Source organism: Akebia trifoliata, chromosome 15 (genome assembly GCF_017979445.1).
Source record: "Akebia trifoliata isolate Shusen 1 chromosome 15, ASM1797944v1, whole genome shotgun sequence".
NCBI lineage: Eukaryota > Viridiplantae > Streptophyta > Magnoliopsida > Ranunculales > Lardizabalaceae > Akebia > Akebia trifoliata.
Genome location: NC_141389.1, coordinates 20,159,276 through 20,185,448, shown reverse-complemented (window position 1 = coordinate 20,185,448; position 26,173 = coordinate 20,159,276). Strand labels below are relative to the sequence as shown.

General features: G+C 33.8%; 2 protein-coding genes and 1 non-coding gene across 3 annotated transcripts; 2 read left to right on the top strand and 1 right to left on the bottom strand.

The window, feature by feature from the left end:
• The first annotated feature begins 1,215 nt into the window (after positions 1 to 1,215).
• Positions 1,216 to 3,448, top strand: LOC147384544 (uncharacterized). Its single transcript, XM_086424954.1, has 2 exons — positions 1,216 to 1,580; positions 1,855 to 3,448. The coding sequence occupies exons 1-2, from the start codon at positions 1,216 to 1,218 to the stop codon at positions 3,446 to 3,448; spliced, it is 1,959 nt and encodes a 652-aa protein (XP_086281080.1).
• Positions 1,694 to 1,800, bottom strand: LOC147384545 (small nucleolar RNA R71). The gene has a single exon (XR_015173159.1). It is a non-coding gene; the product is annotated as a small nucleolar RNA R71 (small nucleolar RNA).
• A 654-nt stretch (positions 3,449 to 4,102) lies between the features above and the next one.
• On the top strand, positions 4,103 to 9,987 carry LOC147384543 (uncharacterized). Its single transcript, XM_086424953.1, has 2 exons — positions 4,103 to 4,198; positions 9,625 to 9,987. The coding sequence occupies exons 1-2, from the start codon at positions 4,103 to 4,105 to the stop codon at positions 9,985 to 9,987; spliced, it is 459 nt and encodes a 152-aa protein (XP_086281079.1).
• Positions 9,988 to 26,173: the final 16,186 nt, after the last annotated feature.

Below are 26,173 nucleotides of genomic sequence, written 5' to 3'. Positions count from 1 at the left end.
GCTTTCAAGTAAAATTGTTGAGGGTTCGTGAGATATTTCTTTAAGGACCCCTCCATTTGGGGGTCCAAAGAATTAAAGATATAATAGAGAGGGATTTTCCAAAAATTCAAAGTCAACTAAGCAAGACTAAAGTCAAAATCTTAAAGTCAATCTAGTGAGACTAAAGTCAAAATTAAAGTCAATTAAGCAAGACTGAAGTCAAAGATATTAAAAGTCAATCAATTAAGACTAAAGTCAAAATATTAAAAGTCAATCAAATAAGACCAAAAGTCAAAATCATAATAGAATTCTAATTAAATAATAACTCTATCTAATAGAGTTCTAACTAAAAATAATTCTACCTAAAATAATTCTAATTAAAATACAATTCTACCTAAAACAATTCTAACTAAAATATAACTCTAATTAAAAGAGTTATAATCAAACACTAATGCTATCTAAATCAACCCTTAAAAAAATCTATAAATAGAGGTCCTCACACCCTATTTTCGGATCAAATCATAACCCTAAGAGAAGTAGGTCTAAAAGCCCTCCTAGCTTTCCATAAACCCTAGTTTTGGAGTCCCAACTCCTTACCTACATCCCTCCTTAGATTTTAGCCTAAAGAATACCTAAAAATCCTCCAAAAACACTTCAAAATCCATCATAAACTTGAAGAGTCCGAATAAAAAAAAGGAGATACCTTGCCTCGGAGATCTAAAATCAAATCCGGAGACAGAACGAAGTAAGGGAGTACGGTACAAGGATCAACTTTTGTCGGATCTGAGGGAACAAAGTCTTTGCTATCGGAAAGGTATAACTTTTTATTTAATTTTTTTATCTAGATTTTGTTTTTGCAATGTAACTTATTTTGGAAGTTAGTAGAGACCGGCTTTGGCCGGGCGGGGTTGGTGCCTAACACCTTCCAACCCCGTAACTTGATCCCCGGACCCTTTTTTCTTTCGTAGATTAGTTTGCCTTTTTTTAGAGTTAGTTTGGTTCCTAGACCTTAATAACTAGGTGGCGACTCCCAAACCTCAAGGGTCAAAAGTGGATCCGCGCACCCCGCGGATGTAGGGCGCTTTCAGATACGTATACTTGCGTGCGTAAATATAGACAACAAGATTTTGGCGCCGCTGCCGGGGACTAATTTATTAATCTTTTTGTTAATATTAATTCAATCATATTTGATTTTAGACCAAAATTTTCTTTATTTTGTAGGTGTTTGGCTAGTGTATGGGTAGTACGGGAAATTCAGAACTTGTTTCTTTGGATATTGAGATCGAGAAAACTTGTCGAAGAAATAGAAAGAATAAGCGAGAAGCTTCTCAACACCATACAATGTCCGATCAAACTAATGGTAATGAAGGTTCTAAGTCTATGCGGGACTATGCTGTTCCATTATTAGATGGGATTCACTCTAGTATTCGTCATCCAACAATACAAGCCAACAATTTTGAACTCAAACCGACTACTATTCAGATGATACAAGTATTTCAGTTTGGGGGTTCACATGTCGAAGATCCCAATGCACATTTAGCAAATTTTCTAGAGATATGTGCTACTTTCAAGTATAACGGTGTTGATGATGATGCCATCCGGTTGTGACTATTTCCGTTCTTGGTTGAACTAATTACCAAGAGAGTCTATCACCGCTTGGGATGACTTGGAGAAAAAGTTCCTCGCTAAATATTTTTCACCGTCAAAAACTGCAAAGTTGAGGAATGTTATCACTACTTTCATGTAGTTGGACAGTGAATCTCTCTATGAAGCCTGGGAAAGGTATAAAGATTTACTTCAGAGATGTCCTCATCATGCAATACTAAAATGGTTGATCATCCAAATTTTTTACAATGGGTTGGTTGGATCTATCAGAACGATTATTGATGCTGCAGCAGGTGGATCTCTTATGGCGAAGACCTTTGAGGATGGGTATAATTTATTGGAAGAGATGGCCTCTAACAACTTCCAATATCATACAGAGAGGATGAATCCAAGAAGAACAGCAGGAGTGCATGAATTAGATATTCTTACGGCTTTGACTGCTCAAGTGGCATCCCTATCTAAGAAAATGGATTCATTTGGAGTTCATGCCATTCAAACTCCTACCGTTATATGTGAGATTTGTGGAGACAATCATTCAGGAGATATGTGCCCTAATAATCTAAAATCTCTCAATTTTGTTGGTAGCAGGCAGAATAACCCATACTCTAACTATTACAATCCGGGCTGGAAAAATCATCTGAACTTCTCTTGGAGTAACAACAATCAAGTTGAGGCCTCTTCTTCTCCAAAACCCATGTTTCAATCGGGCTATCATCATCAAGATCCCCCTAGAGAAAAGAACCCTTATTTGGAAGATCTAGTACATCAGATGGGAACAAGCACTAATCAATTCATGACAGAGACTAGAACTCAACTCCAAAGCCAAGCAACTTCTATTCGGAATATAGAAATTCAATTGGGTCAGCTTGTTTCAACAATTAATAGTCGTCCTCAAGGAACCTTGCCTAGTAATACAGAGACTAATCTAAAAAGAGATGGTAAGGAGCACTGCAATACTATCACATTGAGGAGTGGAAAAGAGTTGAATGATGTTGTTAAGGAACCAAAGGAACCAGATGTTTTAGTAGCAGAAGAAATAATTTCTAAAGAGAAGGGTGAGCAAGAGAAAGAAGCTATAAACCAGGAGCATAAAAAGTTGGGCTTAGAAAATATTACTCCTTACAACCCACCCCCACCATTTCCTCAACGTTTCAAGAAACAAAAACATGACGAGCAGTTTACAAAGTTTTTAAATGTCTTCAAGAAATTGCATATTAATATCCCATTCGCTGAAGCTTTAGAGCAAATGCCAAGTTATGCCAAGTTTTTGAAAGATATCTTGACTAAAACGAGGGGATTGAGTGAATTTGAAACAGTGGATTTGACTGAAGAGTGCAGTGCTATCATTCAAAGGAAACTTCTAGCAAAGCTTAAGGATCTAGGAAGCTTTACTATACCATGCACAATAGGTAACCAATTCTCTAGTAGAGCTTTGTGTGATTTGGGGGCTAGTATTAATCTAATGTCGCTGTCTATATTTCAAAAATTGGGATTGGGAGAAGCTTGGCCTACTACTGTGACATTCCAGTTAGCGGATAAATCACTAAAGTATCCAAGGGGAAAAATTGAAGATATGCTTCTTAAGGTTGACAAATTTATATTCCCTGTGGATTTTATTGTTCTTGATATGGAGGAGGATGAGGATGTTTCAATCATTCTTGGTAGACCATTTTTAGCTACAAGCAGAACTCTTATTGATGTGCAAAAGGGGGAGCTTACTATGAGAGTTCAAGAACAAGAGGTGACGTTTAATATTTTCAAAGCTATGAAGTTCTCCACTAAAAAGCCTAAAGATTGCTATAGAATTGATACAGTGGACACATGTGTTCGACATGACCATGAAGATATACTCCCATTTAACTAGCTTGAATTAGCAATCATTAATACGTACAGTGAGAAAGATTTGGAGTATTTGGAGTTGGTAAACTACTTGGAGGTTGCACCAAAATTCTCTCATTGTAAACCAAAATTTGAGTTGTTAGAAGTACCACCATTAAGTTCTCATTTGAAGCTGTCAACTCAAGAATCATCATCATTAGAGCTCAAGTATCTTCCTTGCCATATAAGGGAGTTGTGAGATTACAAGAAAGCATTGGGATGGTCCATAACAGATATTAAGGGGATTTGTCCTTCTACCAGCATGCAGAAAATCCGTATGGAGAAATATCATAAGCCTTTTATTGAGTACCAACGTCGACTTAACCCAATCATGAAGGAGGTGGAGATCTTTGATGTGTGGGGAATTGATCGTCAAAAATTCACCACCACTCTAGCAAACTCGACGTAACTTTAGACAAAGTTAGGCTGATGACTTTAATACAAGCGCTTCTTGCGGGGCAACCCAAACATTTTAACTCTCTCTTCGTTTATTTTGATTTTCATTATTTTATTTTTAATTTAAAAAAAAAGTTATTTAGTTTGAGTTTATTAAAATGTTTAGAATTCTTCCTAATTTTATTTAATTATGTTTTGTTGAAACATGTTGGGAGTCTCTAAGCAAATCAACTGCATTAGCAACATGGCACAAGTCATTGGCAGCACAGATTTTAAGAGCAGAAACCTTTCCTCAGTCACAGTTGCAACATCTAAAGCAGACAACAGTTTTGATGTCAAAGTTCGAAAGGGCCATGACTTAACTCTTCTCAGGCCAAGGCATTAGTCCATGACAGAACTGATCAGAAATATTAAAATGCGGGCAATGACTTAACTATTCTCAGGTCAAGACATTAGTCCGTTACAGAACTGATCAGAAATATAAAAATGCGGGCCATGGCATGATACTCTACCAGGCCTCGGCCCAAAATCGTACTCAAATAGAAAAGGGTTACACTTGCCTTACTATTTCTATTGTTACACAATTTCACAACCAACAGTCTCTTCGTGTCTCAACGATAGAAAACTCTTCATCTCTCTCCCTCTTCTCCTGCATTATTTTTATATCTCCCTTTCAATATCCAAGGGTGGCGAAAGAGAGATCAAATCCGTGACCATGATTTCACCAAATTTCAACAGATATTTTGAGTACTTTTTTTGCTGATTTGACCAAATCAAGTGAAGCACCATCAGGTTTTGTCTGTAAATCTTACATTCAATTAACCTATGTGGCATATTGTGAATAAATATTCGATTATTTGGATTGAAAAATTTGAGTTTTGATTACACTTGTGGTTGTTTGGGAGTGTTTGATGGGTTTAATTGGTAATTGATGTTGAGTGATTGGTGGAGTGATTGATATTGGAATGGGTGTGTGGAGTGTTTGATTGGTGGAGTACTATGTGCTGTAATATGTACGGTCTTTCGTGACAGTAGTTGGTATTACTAAATTTTGGGGAGATCATTAAATTTTTGTGCACACCAGGTGTTTGTGAAAAGTTTAATGACAATGAGAGAGGTTGGGAAAGTTAAGTTGTTGAAGATTTTGGGGGTTATTTGATATACATGGTACTTGCTGGATATAATGAAGTGCAGCGGCGATACTTGTCATTTCGACTGTTAGTGATTGGGTTACGATTAGTTGTTATTGGAGTCGTGATTTTTAACCACCAGTTGTGAAAAGTAATAGAACACGAACTTCAACATTTCATCCCTACTAATATGACTGAATGACAATAGCAATAAAGATGGCGTAGATGATGCTGATGACTCCTAACCGCCAATAAATATTTTAGGGAAGTTCTTTCACCTACCTTTGATTTTAATTGATTATTTTGAGGACAATGCAATAATTAAGTTTGGGGGTGGGGGAGTAGTATTTTTCTGAAAACTTTTCTTTGATTTTTGTGTCTACTTTCATGTGTTTAAGTTTAGGTTTTGGTGTGTTTAAGTTAGTATTTAAAAAAAAAAATTATTTTGTGATAACTTTTGCTTGATAATCTGCAGCCAATGATAATGATTTTGATTTAGTACATACATGATTCTTGAAAAATGATGGAGGTTGAACTTGTTTGTGTGCTTAACTCTGATGAAATTCAACTTTGTTCTGAACTCTTTTACATTGAGCTTATAATTTTGATGCACTTGATTGTTTGATACACTTGGAGAATGTTTATGCTTTTGAGAGTAATCCATGATCTTAATGAACTCTAGAACTTATTTGATTGTTACTCGAGGCAAAGTCCTAGGTTGCACTTGATTAGGGACATGATTTAGGCCATTCTTGGATCGATTGAGCCTTTTAAGCTTACCTATGTTGATTTTATCACTAGTCTTCCTCATTGAACCTTGTTTCCCATGTTTTTTGGCACCCACAATTTTAACCAAGCCTTTTTGTCTAATTTTTCCAAGATTTGACCCATCACCTCTTAAGCATATTGATTGCTACTGGATAATTTTGAGCTATGCAAATAAGGATTTAAGGTGAAGTTTCGGGAATGTGGAAGGAAAAGTTTCAAGAATATTTAGTTGAGGGTTCGGAAAGTACTTATGTTGAAAGAAAAGAAAAAGAAAAAGAAAATTCTTATTACTACATCCCTTCTTGTAAAAGAATGCATTGAATCATATAAGTTTGGGGTGTAGTGGGCTATAAAAAAAAAGAAGCATGAAAAAAAAAATGGTGAATAAATGGTTATAAAGGGAATAAAGTGAAATAAGAGTGAGAATGCGGAGTGACTTAATGTTGAAATGTAAGTTTGTACTCTGTGAGAATCCTAAGAGATTGATGTGTTTAAGGGGTGATCTAGCCACAAAATTTCCTTTTATCCTACCTTTAACCCAGCCACATATTACAAGCTGAATAAAAGTCTTATTGATTCTTGATTGAGTGACAATCTACATTAGTGGAGAATAGCATGAAAAGTAAGCCTATGGAGTTCATCAATTTTAATATCTAGAGATCATCTGTGTTTACTCTTGATTGCATAAACTGATTTGAGTTGAAAACTGATTAAGTAATAAGGGGTTGTTTGCACAGATGTGGATGGTTCAAGGTGAGGTTGAATGACATTTGGGTTGAAAATCTAGACTGTTTCAATTTCTAAAGTTTTTTGAGAATTATGAAATTTACGTAATATTTAAGGCAAGTGTGGAGAATCAAGCTAGTATCATCACTTTTGTTTTATTTGTGTTTTAGATTTCTTTCCTGTAGTTAGGTTTTTCTTTATTTTTGTTTTGCTCGAGGACTAGCATAATGTTAAGTTTGGGGGTATTTGATGAGTAGGTTTTATACCTACGAATTAATCACTTTTAAACATAATATTTTATTAATTTTAGAGTCTTTTAGTTGTTTTTAGTTAAGTTTAGTTTATTTTATAATTTTTATGTGATTTTATGTTTTTATTTGATTTTTATGCTTATTTTACAGATTAGGAACAATATGGAACATTGGGATGTTTGTAAACGTTTAGGAGAAATTCTGGACTCAAATTTATTTACTCTCGGAAGAAAGAAGTTAAGCATACAAGCTAGAAAGTCTTCAAGCCGCAGCTTGATAGAAAACGAGGCCGCGGCGGGAATTCAAGAATGGCATAACAGAAATATAAAAATATAAGCCGCGGCATGATATGTTTTGAGGCAATGGCCTGCTTACGTTTCCATCTTTACATGTTAATTTGTGGTGACCGAATTAGAGACAGATTTTGGGACTCTTAAACCCTAGTGACTCCATACCTATAAATAGGAACGATTAAGCCTTATTCTAGAAACAGAAGTTTTGGGATTTTTCTGGGAGGCACAAGATTGAGAAGGACGACGAGAGCTGGAGATTCGACTTTTGAGTTTTATCTTTTTGAACTTTATCTCTTCTCTTGATATTTGTAATCTCTAAAAATGGCTGAATACTTTTGTGATTTTATTTTCTTTTCAATGATGAACTAATTTCTATTCTAGGGTTATAATAGAACCCATTCATGATATTTGATTAGTTTTATTTCTTTCTTCTCTGATTCCACATGTGATTGTTTATTCTATCCTATGTTTAATGCGATTTAATTAACTGGTCATTGATTGAATTGATTCGGTGAATCTTAATAATATTGACAGAGTTATTTTGTGTTCATGACCTAGATACAGTAACATATGCTAATTTGAGATAGACATATACTCAAGTTGCGTGTGCATCCCTTATGAGAGCTTATTCTTAATGAACTCTTCTTGATTTAATTCTCATAGACATATAGGGAGTTAGTTTAGAAGGGTATTTTTACATGACCATCGACCGAGGCTTGTAGAGAATTTAGTGTTCTTGGATGACAATTATAGTGGATTAATTTATCATAAAAGGAAAGATCATCTAATTAAGTAAAGTGTTTGGGAGAAATTATAAACTTAGATTTTATCACTCATTGGTTTTAAATCTGCAAATTTATTTTCTCCGTTAGTTTTCTTGTTTAGTTTTAATTCCTATTTTTTACTTTTGTTTGGATAAAATTAGAGTGAGATAAATTGATAATTAGCACTAGATTGGTATTTAGTCTTTGTGGGAACGATACTTTCTTATCACTTTATTACTTGTTTCGATACGTATACTTGCGTGAGTAAATATAGACAACAATAATTGCACAACAGAAATATGAAAATACAAACCACGGTATGATATATTGGGAGGCCATGACCTGTTTATGTTTCCAGCTTTACACGTTAATTTGTGGTGACCGAATTAGAGACGGATTTTGGGACTCTTAAACCCTAATGACTCCTTATCTATAAATAGGAAAGTTTAACCCTTATTTGGGGATAGAAGTTTTGGGGTTTTTCTTGGAGGCACAAGATCAAGAAGGAGAATGAGAGCTGGAGATTCGACTTTTGAGTTTTATCTTTCTGAACTTTATCTCTTCTCTTGATATTTGTAATCTCTAAGAATGGCTGAATACTTTTGTGATTTTGTTTTTTTTTCAATGATGAACTAATTTCTATTCTAGGGTTATAATGCAACCCATTCATGATATTTGAATTGTTTTATTTCTTTCTTCTCTGATTCCATATGTGATTGTTTATTCTATCCTACATTTAATGCGATTTAATTAACTGGCCATTGATTGAATTGATTCGGTGAACCTTAATAATATTGACAGAGTTATTTTGTGTTCATGACTTAGATACAGTAACATATGCTAATTTGAGATAGGCATATACTCAAGTTGCGTGTGCATCCTTTATGAGAGCTTATTCTTAATGAATTCTTCTTGATTTAATTCTCATAGACATATAGGGAGTTAGTTTAGAAGGGTATTTTTACATGACCATCGACAGAGGCATGTAGAGAATTTAGTGTTCTTGGATGACAATTATAGTGGATTAATTTATCATAGAAGGAAGATAATCTAATTAAGTGAAGTGTTTGGGGGGAATTATAAACCTAGAATTTATCACTCATTGATTTTAAATCTGTAAATTTATTTTCTCCGTTAGTTTTCTTGTTTAGTTTTAATTCTTATTTTACTTTTCTTTGGATAAAATTAGAGTGAGATAAATTGGTAATTAGCAATAGATTGGTATTTAGTTTCCGTGGGAACGATACTTTCTTATCACTTTATTACTTATTTCGATACGTATACCTGCTTGCGTAAATATAGACAACATTTTAGTGGCAAAAAAGATAATTTATGAGGAGTAAGGTGGGCAAGAGAAAGAAGCTACAATGCAGGAGAACAAAAAGTTGGGCTTGAAAAAGATTACTCCTTACAACCCACCCCCATCATTTCCTCAGCATTTCAGGAAGGAACAACATGACGAGTAATTTGTAAAGTTTTTTAATGTCTTCAAGAAATTGCATATTAATATCCCATTCGTTGAATCTTTAGAGCAAATGCCAAGTTATGTCAAATTTATGAAAGATATCTTGACTAAAAAGAGGCGATTGAGTAAATTTGAAACTGTGAGCTTTACTGAAGAATGCAATGCTATCATTCAAAGGAAACTTCCAATAAAGCTTAATGATCTAGGGAACTTCACTATACCGTGCACCATAGGTAACCAAATTTCTAGTAGAGCTTTATATGATTTGAGGCCTGTTATCTCCTGGTCGAACTAGAACACAAGGCATTTTGGGCAATAAAGAACTTGAATTTTGAATTAAAAGCTATTGGTGAAAAACATCTTTTGCAGCTTAATAAAATAGATGAGTTCCATCTTCAAGCCTACGAGAATGCCAAGCTTTACAAAGAGGAAACCAAAAGATGGCATGACAAGAAGATATTGGAGAGACATTTTGAGCCAGGACAACATGTCCTTTTATTCAATTCTTGTTTGAAACTTTTTTCGGGTAAGCTCAAATCAAGGTGGTCGGGACCATTCACTGTGATTAAAAGATATCTACATGGAGTTGTTGAGGTTCAAGATGAAATCACAAAGAACATCTTCAAGGTGAATTGGCAACATCTCAAGCATTACTGGGGTGGTGAAATTGAACGTCAGAAATCCACCATCACTCTAGCAAACCTGAAGTGGCCACAGACAAAGTCAGGCTAAAGACTTTAAAACAAGCACTTCTTGGGAGGCAACCCAAGTGTTCTAAATTCCATCTTTTTGTTTATTTTGATTTTCGTATAATTTTTAACATTCTCTTTAATTCTATTTCATTCTATTTTGTTGAAATATGTTGGGAGTCTCTAAACAAATCAAATGCGTTAGCAACATGACACAAGTCCTTGGCAGCACAGATTGTACAAGCAGAGGCCTCTACTCATTCATAGTCACAACATCTAAAATAAAAGCAGGTCCTGATCTAACAGTTCGAAGAAGCCGTAGCCTTAACTTTTCTCAAGCCGGGACACTAGTCCGTGATAGAACTAATCAAAAATATAAAAATGCGGACTGTGGCATAATATTATACTAAGCCGAGGCCCAAACTCGTACCCAATTAGAAAATGGGTAAATTACCATATTCTTTCTAATGTACACAATTTCACAACCAAACCTCTCTTAAGAGCCCGATGACACAAGACTCTTCATCTCTTTCTCTCTCTCTTCTCCAACAATACTCCTAAGTTTTCCTCTCAATATTCAAGGGTTGCGACAGAAAGCTCAAATCCATGGGCACCATTTCACCAGATTTCACCAGTTCAACCTAATCAATTGGGGTACCATCGGGTTTTGGCTGTAAGTCTTACATACAATTAACCTATATTGCGTATTGTGAACAAAAATTTGATTATTTGGATTGGAAAATTCAATTTTTGATTGTAATTATGATTGTTTGGGAGTGCTTGATTAATTTAATTGGTGATTGATGTTGAGTGATTGAGTGGAGTGATTGATATTGGAGTGGGTGTTTGGATTATTTGATTGGTGGAGTATTATGTGTTGCAATATGTACGGACTTTTGTGACAGTAGCTGGTATTACTTGATTTTTGGATAACATTATCTTTTTTTGCATACTAAGTGTTTGTGAAACGTTTCGTGACAATGAGAGAGGTTGGGTAGGTGAATTTGTTGAAAATTTTGGGGGCTATTTGATATACGTGGTGCTTGCTGAATATAATCGAGTATAGTTGTTATACTTGTCATTTTGACTGTTGGTGATTGGGTTACGATTACTTGTTGTTGGAGTTGTGATTTTTGACCACTGGTTGTGAAAAGTACCAGAACACAAGATTCACCATTTCATCACTACTGCCAGGATTGGATGACAATAGCAATGAAGATGGCACGGATGATGATGATGACTCCTGGCCGCTAATAAAAATTTCAGGGAAGTTCTTTACCTACCTTTGATTCTAATTGATTACATTGCGGACAATGCAATAACTAAGTTTGGGGGTGGGAGTAGTATTTTTCTGATAATTTTTTCGATTTTTATATTTGCTTTAATGTGTTTAAGTTTAGGTCTTGATGTGTTTAAGTTAGTGTTTTAAAAAAAAAGATATTTTGTGTTTTGTAATGATCTTTGCTTAATAATCTGTAGCCAATGATAAGGATTTTGATTGAGTACATGGTTCTTGGAAAATGGTGGAGGTTGAACTTGTTTGTGTGCTTAACTCTGATGAAATTCAGTATTATTTTGAACTCTTTTACATTAAGCTCATAATCTTGATGCACTGGATTTTTTTATATTCTTGGAGAATGTTTATGCATTTAAGTGTTGTTCATGATCTCAATGAACTCTAGAACTTATTTGATTATTACTCGAGACGAAATCCTAGGTTGTACTTGATTATGGACATGATTTAGGCCATTCTTGGATCGATTGAGCCTTTTAAGCTTACTTGTGTTAATTTTATCACTAGTCTTCCCCATTGAGCCTTATTTCACATGTTCTTTGTCACCCACAGTTCTAACCAAGCCTTTTTGTATAATTTTTTCAAAATTTGGCCCATCACCTCTTAGGCATATTAATTACTACTGGATAATTTTGAGTTATGCAAATAAAGGTTGAAGGTGAAGTTTCGAGAATATGGAAGGTAAAGCTTTGAGAATATTTAGTTGAGGTTTCGAAAAATACTTATGTTGAATTTTTTTTCTCATTACTACATTCCTTCTTGTTAAAGAATGCATTGAATCAAATAAGTTTGGGGGAGCAGTGGGCTATTTTGAAAAAAAAAATGAAAATGATGAAAAACAATTATAAATAAATGATTGTCAAGGGAATGAAGTGAAATGAGATTAAGAATGCGGAATGACTTAATGTTGAAATGTAAGTTTGCGCTCTGTGAGAATCCTAAGAGATTTATGTATTTAAGGGGTGATCTGAGCCACAAAATTTTCTTTTATCCTACCTTTAACCTAGCCACACATTACAAGCTGAATAAAAGTCTTATTGATTCTTGATTGAGTGACGACCTACATTAGTAAAGAATAATATGAAAAATAGGCCTATGGAGTTCATCAATGTCAATATATAGAGATCACCTGTGTTTACTCTTGATTGCATAAATTGATTTGGGTTTAAAACTAATTAAGTGATCAGGGGTTGTTTGCACATATGTGAGGGTTCAAGACGAGGTTGAGTGACATTTGGGTTGAAATCTAAACTATTTCAATTTTTAAAGTTTTTCAAAAATTGTGAAATTTGCACGATCTTTGAGGCAAGTGTAGAGAATCAAGCTATCATCACTTGTGTTTTATTTATTTTGGATTTCTTTCCCTTAGGTTTTTCTTTGTTTTTGTTTTGCTCGAGGACTAGCAAAGTGTTAAGTTTGGGGGTATTTAATGAATAGGTTTTATACCTGCGAATTAATCACTTTTAGGTATAATATTTTGTTAATTTTAAGGTCTTTTAGTTGTTTTTATTTAAGTTTAGTTTGCTTTATATTTTCGAGTGATTATGTGTTTTTATTTGAGTTTTACGCTTATTTGCAATTCAGGAGCATTATGGAACATTAGGATAATTGCCAACATTTAGAAGAAATTTTAAATCCGAATCGATTCACTATCGGAAGAAGAAAAGTATGCTTACAAGCTAAAAAGTTTTCAAGCCGCAGCTTGACACCAATCGAGGTCGCAACGCGAGTTCAAAAATTACACATCATGGAGATGAAATACAAGCCGAGGCATGGCATGTTTTGAAGCCATGGCCTGCTTATATTTCCAACATTATTCTTTGATTTTTGGAGTGGAATTAGAGGTGAATTTTGGGATTCTTAAAACCCTAATGACTTCATATGTGTAAATAGGAAAAATTAAGACTTTTAGAGGACACACAATTTTTGGATTTTTCTTGGAGACGTAAGATTGAGAAGGAGGACGAGAGTTGAAGATCGACTTTTGAGTTTTATTTTTCTGAACTTTACCTTTCTCATGATCTTTGTAATCTCTAAGAATGGCTGAATACTTTTATGATTGTATTTTATTTTCAATGATGAACTAATTTTCATTTTAGGGTTACAATGGAACTTATTTATGATGCTTGATTAATTTTCTATCTTTCTTCTATGATTATTTCTATATGTGATTGTTTATTCTATCTAATGTTTAATGCGATTTAATTAACTGGCTATTGATTGAAGTGAATTGGTGAACCTTTATAATATCGACAGAGTTGTTTTGTGTTCATGACATAGATAGAATAACATATGCTAATTTGAGATAGACATATACTCATGTTGCGTGTGCATCCTTTATGAGAGTCTAGTCTTAATGAATTCTTCTTGATTTAATTCTCATAGATATATAGGGAGTTAATCTAGGAGGGTATTTTTACATGACAATCGACAAAGGTTTGTAGAGAATTTAGTACTCTTGGGTGAAAATCGTAGTAGATTAATTTATTATAGAGGGAAGGAAAATTTAATCAAGTGGATTGTTTGGGGGAAATTATAAACCTAGATTTCACTATTCATTGATTTTAAATCTACAAATTTATTATTTGCATTATTTTCCTTAAATATTTTTAAATCTTATTTTTACTATTGTTTAGATAAAGTTATAGTGAGATAGATTGGTATTTAGTCTCCGTTGGAACGATACTTTCTCATCATTTAATTATTTATTTCGATACGTATACTTGTGTGCGTAAGTTAGACAATACAAGCTATTCCTTGTTTCAATTGTCACTATGACCATTGGAGCATGCTAATGGAGAATTTCCTGAGGTCCAAAGAGTATTGGCAGGTGGTTAGTATTGGGATAGCAGAACCAACAACTGATGTGGTTTTGATAGAGATTTAGAGGACAGAAATGGAAGGATTGAGGAGAAAGGATTTGCAGGTAAAAAACTATCTTTTCCAAGCTATTGATCGTTCTATCTAGGAAACAATTCTTAGTAAGAAAATTTCCAAGCAAATTTTAGATTCTATGAAGAAGTATCAAGGATTAGCAAGAGCAAAGAGGCAGCAACTTCAAGCACTTCATACGGAGTTTGAAATACTTCGGATGAAATCGAGAGAGTCGGTGACAGATTATTTTTCACGGATGATGGTAATAGTCAATAAGATGCGAATCCATGACGACAATAAGGATGATGACGTTAGCATAATTGAGAAGATTTTTTGATCCATGACACCTAAATTTAATTTTGTTGTTTGTTCTATAGAGGAATCTAAGAATAATGATGAACTTTCAATTGATGAGTTGCAGCGTTCTTTGCTAGTTCATGAGTAGAAAATTAATAAGCAAGAGAAAGAGGAGCAAACATTGAAAGTCTCAACTGACAACCACTCTTCGGTACTGAATAGAACTGGAAAAGGTAGGGGAAGAAGAAGGTGGGGTCAAGGCAATGGAAATAGAAATTATGATTGAGGTAATGGAAATCAAATAGGGGGTCGAGACAATAGAGATGGAAACTGGTAATATAAAAATCTCACAGTTGATAAAAATCAATCAGATTTTCAAGGTAATGGCAGAGGCCGAAATCAACAATTCGACAAATCCAAGGTAGAATATTATATTTGTCATAAATTTGGTCATTATCAATCTGAATGTTATACAAAATTTCCTAATTACAAAGAAAATATGGAGTAATCAAATTTTGTAGAAAAGAAGGAACCCGAGATTCTGTTGATGGCTTACCATGAGAAGGAAGATTGTGAACTAGATGTTTGGTATGTGGACACAGGCTGTAGCAACCATATGTGTGATAGTAAGTCTTCATTTTCTTATTTAAATGAAGGTTTTCATACTATTATGAATTTTGGTGATTGCTTTATTATGGATGTTATGGGAAAAGGTAACTATAAGAACCAAAAATGGTTTTGTAGAAACAATCTCTAACGTCTTTTATATTCCTGATCTGAAAAGTAATTTGTTAAGTGATGGTTAATTACAAGGAAAAGGTTATGTTATAACTATTTAGAAGGGAGCTTGTAAGATATATGATCCTTTAAGAGGAGCAATCGCAATTGTTCAAATGAGTCCAAATAGATTATTTCCATTACAGATAAAAAATGTCCAAACTTGCTTAGTGACTAAGGTGGATGATCCATCATGGCTTTGGTATTTTCGATATGGCCACTTGAATTTTGGTGGATTAACAACTTTTCAATGAAAGAATATGGTGATGGGACTTCCTCAAATTATTACTCCTTCTCAAGTTTGTGAAGAATGTGTTGTTAGCAAACAACATCGTAGTCAATTCCCTCAAGGAAAGTCATAGAAAGCAAAGAATGTCTTAGAGCTGGTTCATTTAGACTTTTGTAGACCGATAAATCCATCTTCTAATGGGGGTAAAAGATACTTAATTACTTTCATTGATGATTATAGTCAGAAAACTTGGATTTATTTTTTGGAGGAAAAATCTGTATTTAAAAGCTTCAAGGTGCATGTTGAAAAAGAATTAAGGAGAGTTATTACAACTCTCTATATTGATTGTGGTGGAGAATATTGTTCAAAAGAATTTGAAACTTTTTGTGATAAGGAAGGTATTTGAAGTGAAATTACAACAGCTTACACACCTTAGCAAAATAGTGTATTGGATAGGAAAAATAGAACCATCCTCAACATGGTGGGAAGCTTGTTGGCAAAAGGAAATACTCCAAAATGTTTTTGACTTGAAGTAGTAAATTGGAGTATTCATGTGTTGAACAGAAGTCCTACTTTTCTATTTAAAACATGATGCCTGAGGAAGTTTGGATGGGAGGAAACCAACTGTGGATCAGTTCAGAATATTTGACTACATCGCTTATGTACATGTTCCAGATGAGAAACGGAAGAAGCTTGATGATAAGGGTGAAAAGTGTGTCTTTCTTGGTGTAAGTGAAGCTTCAAAAGCATATAAATTATTCAATCACTCACGAAGAAGATTGAAATTAGTAGAGACATCATTTTTGATAAGGATGATGTATGGAATTAGACTAAAAATGGTCTACAGGAACAACAAATTTCAATCACTTTTGATGAAGTTGAAGACATGTTTGAATCACAAGTGTAGTCTTCTAATGCAAATCATGTGATTGATTAATCTTCTGGTGAAAATAGGACATCAAACGATTAGATTGATGATGGGCCACGCTTAAGGAAATGACCAACTTGGATGATAGACTATGTAAGTGAAAATGACTTGTCTGATGATGACGCAATTACCCATTTCGTTATATTTGTAGATTGTGATCCAGTTACATTTCAAAAAGCTATCAAAGATACAAAATGGCAAAAAGTCATGAATGAGGAGATTAGATCAATCGAAAATAATAACACTTAGAAGTTGTCAAATCTTTCAGAAGGGCAAAAATCCATAGGTGTTAAATGAATTTACAAAACAAAGCTAAACGAGAATGGTGTAGTTGACAAGTACAAAGCTTGGCTCATCGCAAAAGGATACAAGCAAGAATTTGGCGTTGATTATAAAAAAGTTTTTAATAGCAAGGTTAGACACTATTCGATTGGTACTCCCCATGGCTGCTCAAAATTCATGGAAAATTTATTAGTTAGATGTGAAGTCGGTATTTTTACATGGTGAGCTGTAGAAAAAATATGTCCTTGAGATTTTGGACAGGTTCAGAATGAAGGATTGCAATCCAATTTGCACACCAACTGAATGCGGCTTAAAGTTGATGAGAGATGATGGAGAAAAAAAGATAACTGCTATACTTTACAAGTAGAAAGTTGGAAGTTTGATGTATCTAACTTTAACAAGGCTTGATATCATGCATGTTGTTAGCTTAATCAGTCGATATATGGAGAATCCAACTAAGAATCATCTTTTAGCAGCAAAAAAGATCTTTCATTATTTGAAAGGTACATCTAATTTTGGAATTTTGATAAAGCAGGAACAAAGAAAAATCTGTTTGGTTTTATTGACATTGACTATGCTGGAGATATTTATGATAGAAAAAGTACATTAGGATTTATTTTTATAATGAGTTCTGGAGTTCTGTCATGGTCATCAAAGAAGCAACAAATTGTGACTCTGTCAACTACTGAAGCAGAATTTGTTGCAGCAGCATCATGTTCATGTCAAGCTGTCTGGTTGAGAAGGTTAGTTGAAACACTTTAGATTTGGCAGCTAGGTGCAACAACAATCTATTGTGATAATCTCTCAACAATCAAGATTTCAAATAATCCAATTCTACATGGAAAGAGCAAGCACATTGATGTCAAATAGCATTTTTTGTGTGATCTTTGCAATAATGGTAAAATTGATTTGGTGTTCTATAAGAGTGAAGATCAAATAGTTGATATTATGACTAAATCACTTAAGCAAGCTGCACTTAATAAGCTTCAAAGAATGCTTGGAGTTTACTCTTCAAAGGATGTTTAAGGGAGGCATTACAGAATTGTTGAAGTTCATTTATCTCTAAATTGATTTCTACATATATCAGTTTAAGGGAGGATGTTGAGAATCATTATTTTATTATGTTTAATCTCTTGTATTTTGTTTGTTGTGTTTATAGGAAGTAAGGTTAGTGGTTAAAGCTTTTGTTTACTGGTTTATAGGAAGTAAGGTTAGTGGTTAAAATAGTAGTTTATTTGTTGGTTATTTCCTTTTTAATGTAATACCTATTTATAGGTTGGCTATTATTCAATTAATGTGACAACTGACAAGAGCTTCAGCTTTTTTTCTTAGACTTTTATTTTTTGTCCTCTGTTTTGTAACGATAAAGTGGTAATAATGAGAGAAAACTAACTTACAAGAGTAAGGGAAGTCCTACGCCTATGAAACAAAAAATTACATCCTGATCCTCGCTCTTTGTCAACCTTTAATTGATAAAATTTACAAAAGAATGGAAGGTTAGAAGGGAAGATTTTTCTCCTATGCTGGACGTCTTGAGCTTATTAAATCAGTTATTTCTAGCTTTAATATCTTTTGACCAACTTCATTCAATATTTCTATTAGTGTTCTAAAAAAAATCGTCTCAACAAATTTCCTTGGGGTGGGCCTTCTTTAAATAGGAAGATTCATTTGGTTCATTAGAAACATGTCCGTAGATCCTTTAAAGCCAGTGGACTTGGCATTCGAAACCTTAGGGATGTAAATAAAGCATGGATGATTAAATTATCTTGGAACTTGATGGAAAATAATACTCTTTGGTCACAGTGGATAAGAACATATATATAGGGTCATCTATCAAGCACCTCAAAATGCTTTTTGGGCATGGAGAGGAATTTTGAAAGCTAGACATACTTTTCTACAATATTCTCGATTTCTAGTTGGCAATGGAAACAATTTTTGCATGTTGATAGACCCTTGGATTGGAGGTAAGAGTTTGGTATAATGTTATGATTATTGAATTATATCTCAGTTTGAAAGCCATCTGGAAGCTTAGGTTAGTAAATTTCTCATTCAAAATGGGTGGCACGTTATTGATCCTTATACAAATAGAATGATAGAGGTTTGTGATCAAGTGAAAAAAATCAAAGGATTCATAAAGGGTTAATGGAGGATAAAATGATTTGGACCTTGACTCTTAATGGTAGATTTGCCTCTAAAAGTGTTTGTTTGTTTGTTTCGTTTTGTTTTGTTTTTTTGTTTTTTTTTTTACAATTCGAGTAACTTGGTTTGGAGTAAACCAGTGGTACGTAGGTAATCTTTTATATCTTGGTTAATGGCGTACAAGAGAATTGCAACTATTGATATTATACATAAGGCGATCCAAGGTTTATTTTTTCCTAACAAAGCCATTTTAAAGTTGCTGAAAATTTTCTTTAATGCAATGTTGTACTTGATTTGGAAAGAACAGAATGGAAGAATCTTCAATGGTATTAAGTCATCGAAAATGGAAGTGTTAAAACATATTGAAGAAAGCATCCAAGCCATTTTTGATGGGCTGACGGTTGTGGGTGACAGACCGGATAAGTGTACACCATTATTTTTTAATTAGAACTGTACTTGTGATTTTGAACCTCCTACGGTGAAGCACTTCTTTTGGAAAGGCCCAGATGAGGGAATCCTAAAGATTAATATCGATGGATCATTAAACGTTAATGGAAAGGGGCCAGGTTTCATTGCTAGAAACTCGTCAGGAGGGTTGGTTTTTGCAGGTTGGAGTAACCTTAACGAAAGTGATATAATTTCCATATAGTAAAATGTGATTTTGGTCGCTTTAAATTTTGCTCGGAGGAAGTGTTATAATCAGGTTGTGTTAAATTTAGACTCTCTCTATGCAATGAAGTGTATCAAGAAGGAGATTGAAGTCTTTGGGAATACATTGAAGATGTCAAAGAAATTCAGCAACAAGCAACTTTATTCTTGACTTGTAGTCTTGAATTTTTTTGGCATGAAGCTAATACAACGACGGTTTTTCTTACAAGATTAGGGTCCTTTGGAGAAGGTTTGTTTGTAACTGAGGATGTGTTTTTCATAGCTTAGGAGTTAACGAGAACCATAGTTAAAGATTTATGTTGCAATTATTCTCGTAATCAGGATGGGGCCTTTTAATCCCAGCTTATCTTTCTAAAACATAAATAAAAATTATAGCCAAAGTAAAGTTATGTAACTCTTACAAAACAATCGCTATAAACCTACAAAACTGTCCAAAATGTTATAGCAAAGGCTAGGGTGGCCATAATGGGTCGTCATTAAAACTATTAGCGAGATTAGCGACGATTACTATTGCAAAGACCGTCTCTAAAAACCACCATCCCTATTATATCCTATAGTGATGATGTAGGGGCTATTGCTACATGTTTGTATAAAATTAAAATAATATGAATTTTTTAAGTCTTATATTATGGTTAAGTATGGAAGTCGCTATAGGTTGAAACTAAAAAAAAAAAATATACTTTTTAATTTTGTTTAATTTTCCTTAACAATTAAGACCTGAAGGGCCCCTTGACACTAGATCCTCCCTCGCTAGGGAGCAAATGCATTCAAAAGTCTTCTTTGATATATATATATATATATATTAGTAGGTTTACAAAAAGATCATGTTTGTGTTATTGCTATACTGGTTAATTAACAGATCGGGGAGCTTCTCTAAACTTATCAAGTGCAGTATGTCCATGACTTTCCAACCCATTTATCGGCCATTGTTGAAACTCCATTGCAAGGGCATAACTGCACAAAGCAAAAGCAGTGACATACACTAATCATAGCAATTTTGTTCCAGCAATAAAAATAAAAAAATTCTTACACTATTGATCATACAAGTTTTATATATACATACATAAAATTCATCTGCATGTGTTTTTGTATCTATCGTGGATATGCATGTTGACAACAAATTTTACAAATATATCTCGAGATTTGCAAAATAAGGTCTCAAATGATTTTATTGATTTAGATCAATGTTATTCTCTGATCAACAATCAAATACAAAAGCAAAGATGGTGACTTGTATATAGCTTTCTTCTCTTCGGACTTCGTGCGTAATCGATTGAGAATGCGGCTTTTGATGTGTAGATGATAGCTTTTGATGGTTGATCTTCTAAAGATTTTCTTCTTTTTGGACTTCACGTTTTATTGACTGATAAGGATTTCTTGGCTTCTGAAGGACTTATTGGATTTATCTTCTATTAAATTAGAATCCAAGTATGCACTACAACAAATATGGTAATTATGAACCGTTTATAACCGTTCCTAACCCAATATGAAATGGTTGACAGACCGTCTCTAATCGATGCATCATTAATGAATTTAAATGGCTAGAAGCCGTTCTAGATTTCAAGATTTGGAATGGTTATAAACCGTTCCAGAACTCAGAATTGGGAACGGCTGAAAACCGTTCCAAATATGCGTTTATTCACACTAAAAAATTATCTTAGGCATCGGATTTACAAGACTGATGTCCTAAATCTGAGAATTTAAACATCGATTACAAACCGATATCTAAACCTCTAAAAAAAATTTAATTTTTAATTTTGTTTTTCTACGCACCTATTACCCATGGTCAAAATAAACCCAAATAGAGAACATCAAAGTTCTCTATCACATTAATTTATACACACAAAAAGTTACAATGAGTTATAATTTACAAATCCAAAATTACAACGCATCGATAAACTCTTCAAAAGCGTTACACAAGCACAGGTACCTACAAGGAAGCAATGCCATCACTTTCATCCCTTCCTATCTTCTTTAAGACGCCCACAATGCTCGCAACTGCCAATTGAGTAGCGTTTCGTATCACCACATTACATACTCTCACGATAAGCTTCCTCACCTTCAAAGAAGTATCTGAGAAGCAAGTGTTCCTGATCAACCAAAGAACCAAGGACTATAAGGTGAGAAACCTTCATGTCCACTGTTCAGCTCCAAAGGCAGTCCAATCAGAAGCATAAATAAATTGAATACAAATAAAAGTACCTAAGATAAAGGACCCAGAGTCTGTGTTGACAAAAAAAATCAAATTTTAGTTGATGTTATTATTTTTTCAACATTACTAAGTGAAGGGTTCTCAATGAAGAAGCGAGGAATCCTAAGATACCAACATTGCAAACTTTTCAGGCAGGAAACGAGAAACTTAATAGCTTCCATATAATACCTGTTTAAAAAGTGAGATAAAGAAACCAAGGCTTCCTAATAATACATGTTATAGGTTGAGGAGGAAACTTCTAGATAGATATGCCTGCACGATTGCATATGCACTCAGAAAAAATAATCGATAACCATTTTCCTGCACTTAAATTCAGTAACGAATCAACTCCAACATCACGAAAAGTAAAAACAATCACTCCATTTGAAAAAGAAACTTAACAAAAGCACCTCAATATCTTCAAATTCCCAGAATAATTCCACTGTCCATGAAATAGATTCTGACTATAGGACTTTTTTTGTGTGTGTGTGTAAGGTGCGGGTAGGGAGGCAAGAGAAAAGAAATGAAAGGTTCAGAAAATGATACATTTAACTAATTCAACTATAGCCGTGTGAATCTTTTGGGTACGATTTTATTGGATGGTAAGTCCCAGCCCCTGCGCATGTGTTTCATGCATAATGTACAATCATAAAACCAAAAGCATGAATGGACTATCTAAGGGCATCAAATAGTAATGATTTTAAAAGCGTCAATAACCATCATTTGAGTTAATGGCTACCTTCTTAACGACAGTGTATTGTTGAAATTGAAATCCCTACAAACAACACATATAAGTCTAATTAGAGAGACGATAAAATCATAATAATATCAAATGGTCAAAACCCAAAATAGATCAAAGTACTTAGATGGTTAAGTGGACTACTGGTAGATTGATGCAGAAGGCAGGTAACACGCCTTTCTACTGATTCACAGACAGCAGTTTTCGTCTCTGATTTTCTCTCTTTCTCTCCCTCTACAAATTCCACAACCATTGCAATGGTACTAATTTTTTTTTTGGTCTGAGAATTGGAAAATAAGAAGGCTTATAAGAGATCATATCCAGATGTTAAAGAAATAAATGATAGAAAAATTTACCATCAAGGGGAAACTAATAACGACGGTTAAATGGACCAGATATAAGGACTGGCTACTTACATCATCATCAAACAACTTGCAAGTTTCTCGGAAGTATTAACCCGTACAAAATCCACAATTGATACAAACTTGATGGAGTTGGCAGTAGCATGACCAAAATAGAAAAAAGTTGATTCAAATAATACATGAAGAATGAAAATAGATATTTGAGCTATATAATAGTCAACCCGGTTAGAGGAGAAAGAGGAAAAAAGGTAAAACAGAATAAAATTTAAAACTAATCACATCACAATCACATTATTCACATACTAAACAATGTTGCTAACTATTAGATTAAATTACACTTGTTCAGAAAGCCAAAACCCACTCACTTTGGTTTCATCTTTCATGTCAACTGTGGATGTCAAAATCTCTATTCCAACATAAGAAACACCAGTTAATACAATTCCTAAATTAGCAATGGTTTCTCTTATAAATGATGAAGGTCAGCATGAGGAGAAATGGACTTCTTACTCTTCTCAATAGCCAGTCCACTAATCTTTAGAATCTCAGAAATTGTGAAAAATGTAGCAATCGTTGAAATAAAACAAGTAATGCCAGTTGGGGAACATAACTTGGTGAAAGGTGGCGAAAGATACACTAGGAATTCACATTCACAGTGACTTATATTGTTTTTTCATTATCTACAATAACCCCAAACATAAGAAGAGTATCTCTCTCTTTCCCTACTGTTATCTAAACCTTCTTCCAAATGCTACAATCACTGATGATATGATATTTATGCATGTTCTTATCATGTCAAATGAGATGAAGCAATTCTTTTGTAAAAGAGTTCAAAATTCAAGATATAATCAACTAAGAGGAAATGGAAATAAAGTTTTGATGTTTGCAAAATGGTCCAGAGGAATTAGCCAAGTGAATTATGTTCTAATTAATTCTACCTTGGGTTAGCTTGACATGAAAACCATGACCATAAAGTTGCATTACAACATCTCAATCCAGCTCTCCCTACCACAGTATGTCCAATTCTTTTCTTAACTTTACATTTAGACCTCAATAGAAACAAAACATAAAATTAATTGAGGACAGAGCTTGAAGAATACCCATTGTCATAGAGGGAATCACTAGCATGTAGACACTCAGTAGCATAAGAAACTTACATGATTACCTTTACAAACCTCAACCCATCAACATTTGTTGTCAATAAAACCTGCAAAGGAACACAAATTGTTGAGCTAATGAAGGGATATGACGCACCAATGGTGTTAGCTAATCAACTATTTACCAACAGAATAGTAGTGTAGAAACCACACTATACATAGAAAATCTACAAATAAGCTTGTAGAACTCACACACACTTAAGGAACTCATAAGGCATAGTGACAAAGAAGAAATGCAACTAACATGTTATAATACCATAGAGGAGGTGCAGAAACCACACTGTACATACCAAATCTACAAATAAACTTGTAGAACACACATGCTCATAAGGAACTCATGAGGCATAGTGACCAAGGAGAAATGCATCTAACCTGTTATAATACCATAGACCTTGGTTCAATTGCCCATGATTCCACCATGCACTCGGCCAACATTGAAGCTGATGAAAATCAACTTAGTTTATTATGTTAAGAATCATTGATATGCCAACTCGACCCGAGCTCAATTACCACAAACCCAAAACAAAACGAGATGGCTTAATCGAGACATCACAAGATCAATCTAGCTATTAAAATATAATGAAATCCTAACTTAAATTTAACATTCTATGAAAAACGAGAAACAACTTCCAAGAAAATTACAAATTTGTATTTCTACTTGAATCTTAAATAACATTAGCATCTAAGTAGAAGCATCAAATTATCCAATTGATCACTAAAACAATGTGTTTTTTTTTTTTTTTAAATAAGAAAATTTGAACCATAGATTCTACTCAAATTTCAGAATTTTTATATGGTAATGTAAGAATGGACTGAGTTTTGGGACAATGGTCATCACATTCAACATGATGCATTGGGTGGTTGGATCATCCTACATGACATCCACATTTGCCAAGTGGGATACAAATTGGAAGTCATACATATAATAAAATAGGAGGGTTGTCAGGAGATCTAAACAAGTTAACTGAGGGCATTAAATGATAAATTAAGAATCAAGTGATCCTTTGTCTATATGAGAATTAGTAATACTATCCTACTCAAGTATCTAATGTATTGTTCTTAGAAAATACACAGAAACATCTATCTTTGGATGAAGTAGGAAAAGGAATAAGTGAATTGTGGCAGTAATAACTTTGAATTGTTATAGAAGATAGAATTTCGTGTACACTCTTTGAAGCCCCCCCCCCCCATATAGACACATTTGGAGAAAAAACATCTAGAACTACACTATAGCAAAACTGATTTTAGATATTAAACCAAAGTGCAGTTGTTTATAAGGGATATATCCCAAAGTAGTGCACTTCATCTTGGTGGGTAAAAGCCACTAAGCCATATCAACCACTGATCTCTAATCTATACAAGGCTTCTATATAAACTTTTTCATGTAAAAGTATACAAATTACTTGACAAACCTTTTCCCAAAAGTACTTCCAATAACTCTGATGATAACCTAAACACTGAATTTCCCACTAAAATGAAGGTACCGACAAAATTACAAATAAATTACAAGAAACATTTAGCTTTGCTACAAAATCTAATCTAAATTCTTTTCAATAAATTTTTCTACTGATAAAAAAAAAACTAAAATCCCTAGAAACTGATAGAAATATTAATTGAAGATGGAAACACACACACACACAAATAACGAGAGAGAGAAATTTAACTTATCCTTTGAAAATAGATAATGAAACAAAATTTATGTTAAAGTTGGAAAAAATACCAGATTCTAGGATTCAAATCGAACAAAATCACAAATTAATTGAAGAAAAATAGGATTTTTGTTTAGGTTCTTGTTGGTTTGCTTTCCTTCAAACTTCTATTTGGCTCTAACAACTATCTAAGTTGAATATGATGAAATCGAGATGAAGAAGAGGAGTTTGAGAGACAAATATCAGTATATGGTTTCTGAAATCAAGATGAAGAATAGGGTTTATTTTCGTTTAATCATAATCGAGAAGATATAAGATGAAAGATGAAAATGCATAGATTTAACAGATTTGCAAAAGAATTCATAAAGTTCTAAGCCAAATCACAAAAAAAACACTGATTTAGAGAGAATTAGAGAAAAAAAATTGATCCAATGAAGGTTTCTAATTCTTAAATGAAACTTACCGTTTATGAGATTCGAAAGTTGAGACTTAGTCGATCTGTAGGTAGAATAGGTAGGGTTTGAAATCCGATTAAGAACAATTGGAATTGGTTGAAATGGAGTTAGGGCTTCAAGTGAGAGAAGGAGGAGAGGAATTGCAGAAATCTACATGGTTGTCGAGCTTTCGTTCCAATCGACAATTTTG

Excerpts from the sequence above, each read along its gene's own strand:
- LOC147384543 (XM_086424953.1), top strand. The coding sequence starts at position 4,103 with ATGGCACAAGTCATTGGCAGCACAGATTTTAAGAGCAGAAACCTTTCC. Across the intron at positions 4,199-9,624 it reads ACAACAGTTTTGATGTCAAA|CTTAATAAAATAGATGAGTT; the intron begins GTTCGAAAGGGC and ends CATCTTTTGCAG.
- LOC147384544 (XM_086424954.1), top strand. The coding sequence starts at position 1,216 with ATGGGTAGTACGGGAAATTCAGAACTTGTTTCTTTGGATATTGAGATC. Across the intron at positions 1,581-1,854 it reads GTTGATGATGATGCCATCCG|AACGATTATTGATGCTGCAG; the intron begins GTTGTGACTATT and ends TGGATCTATCAG.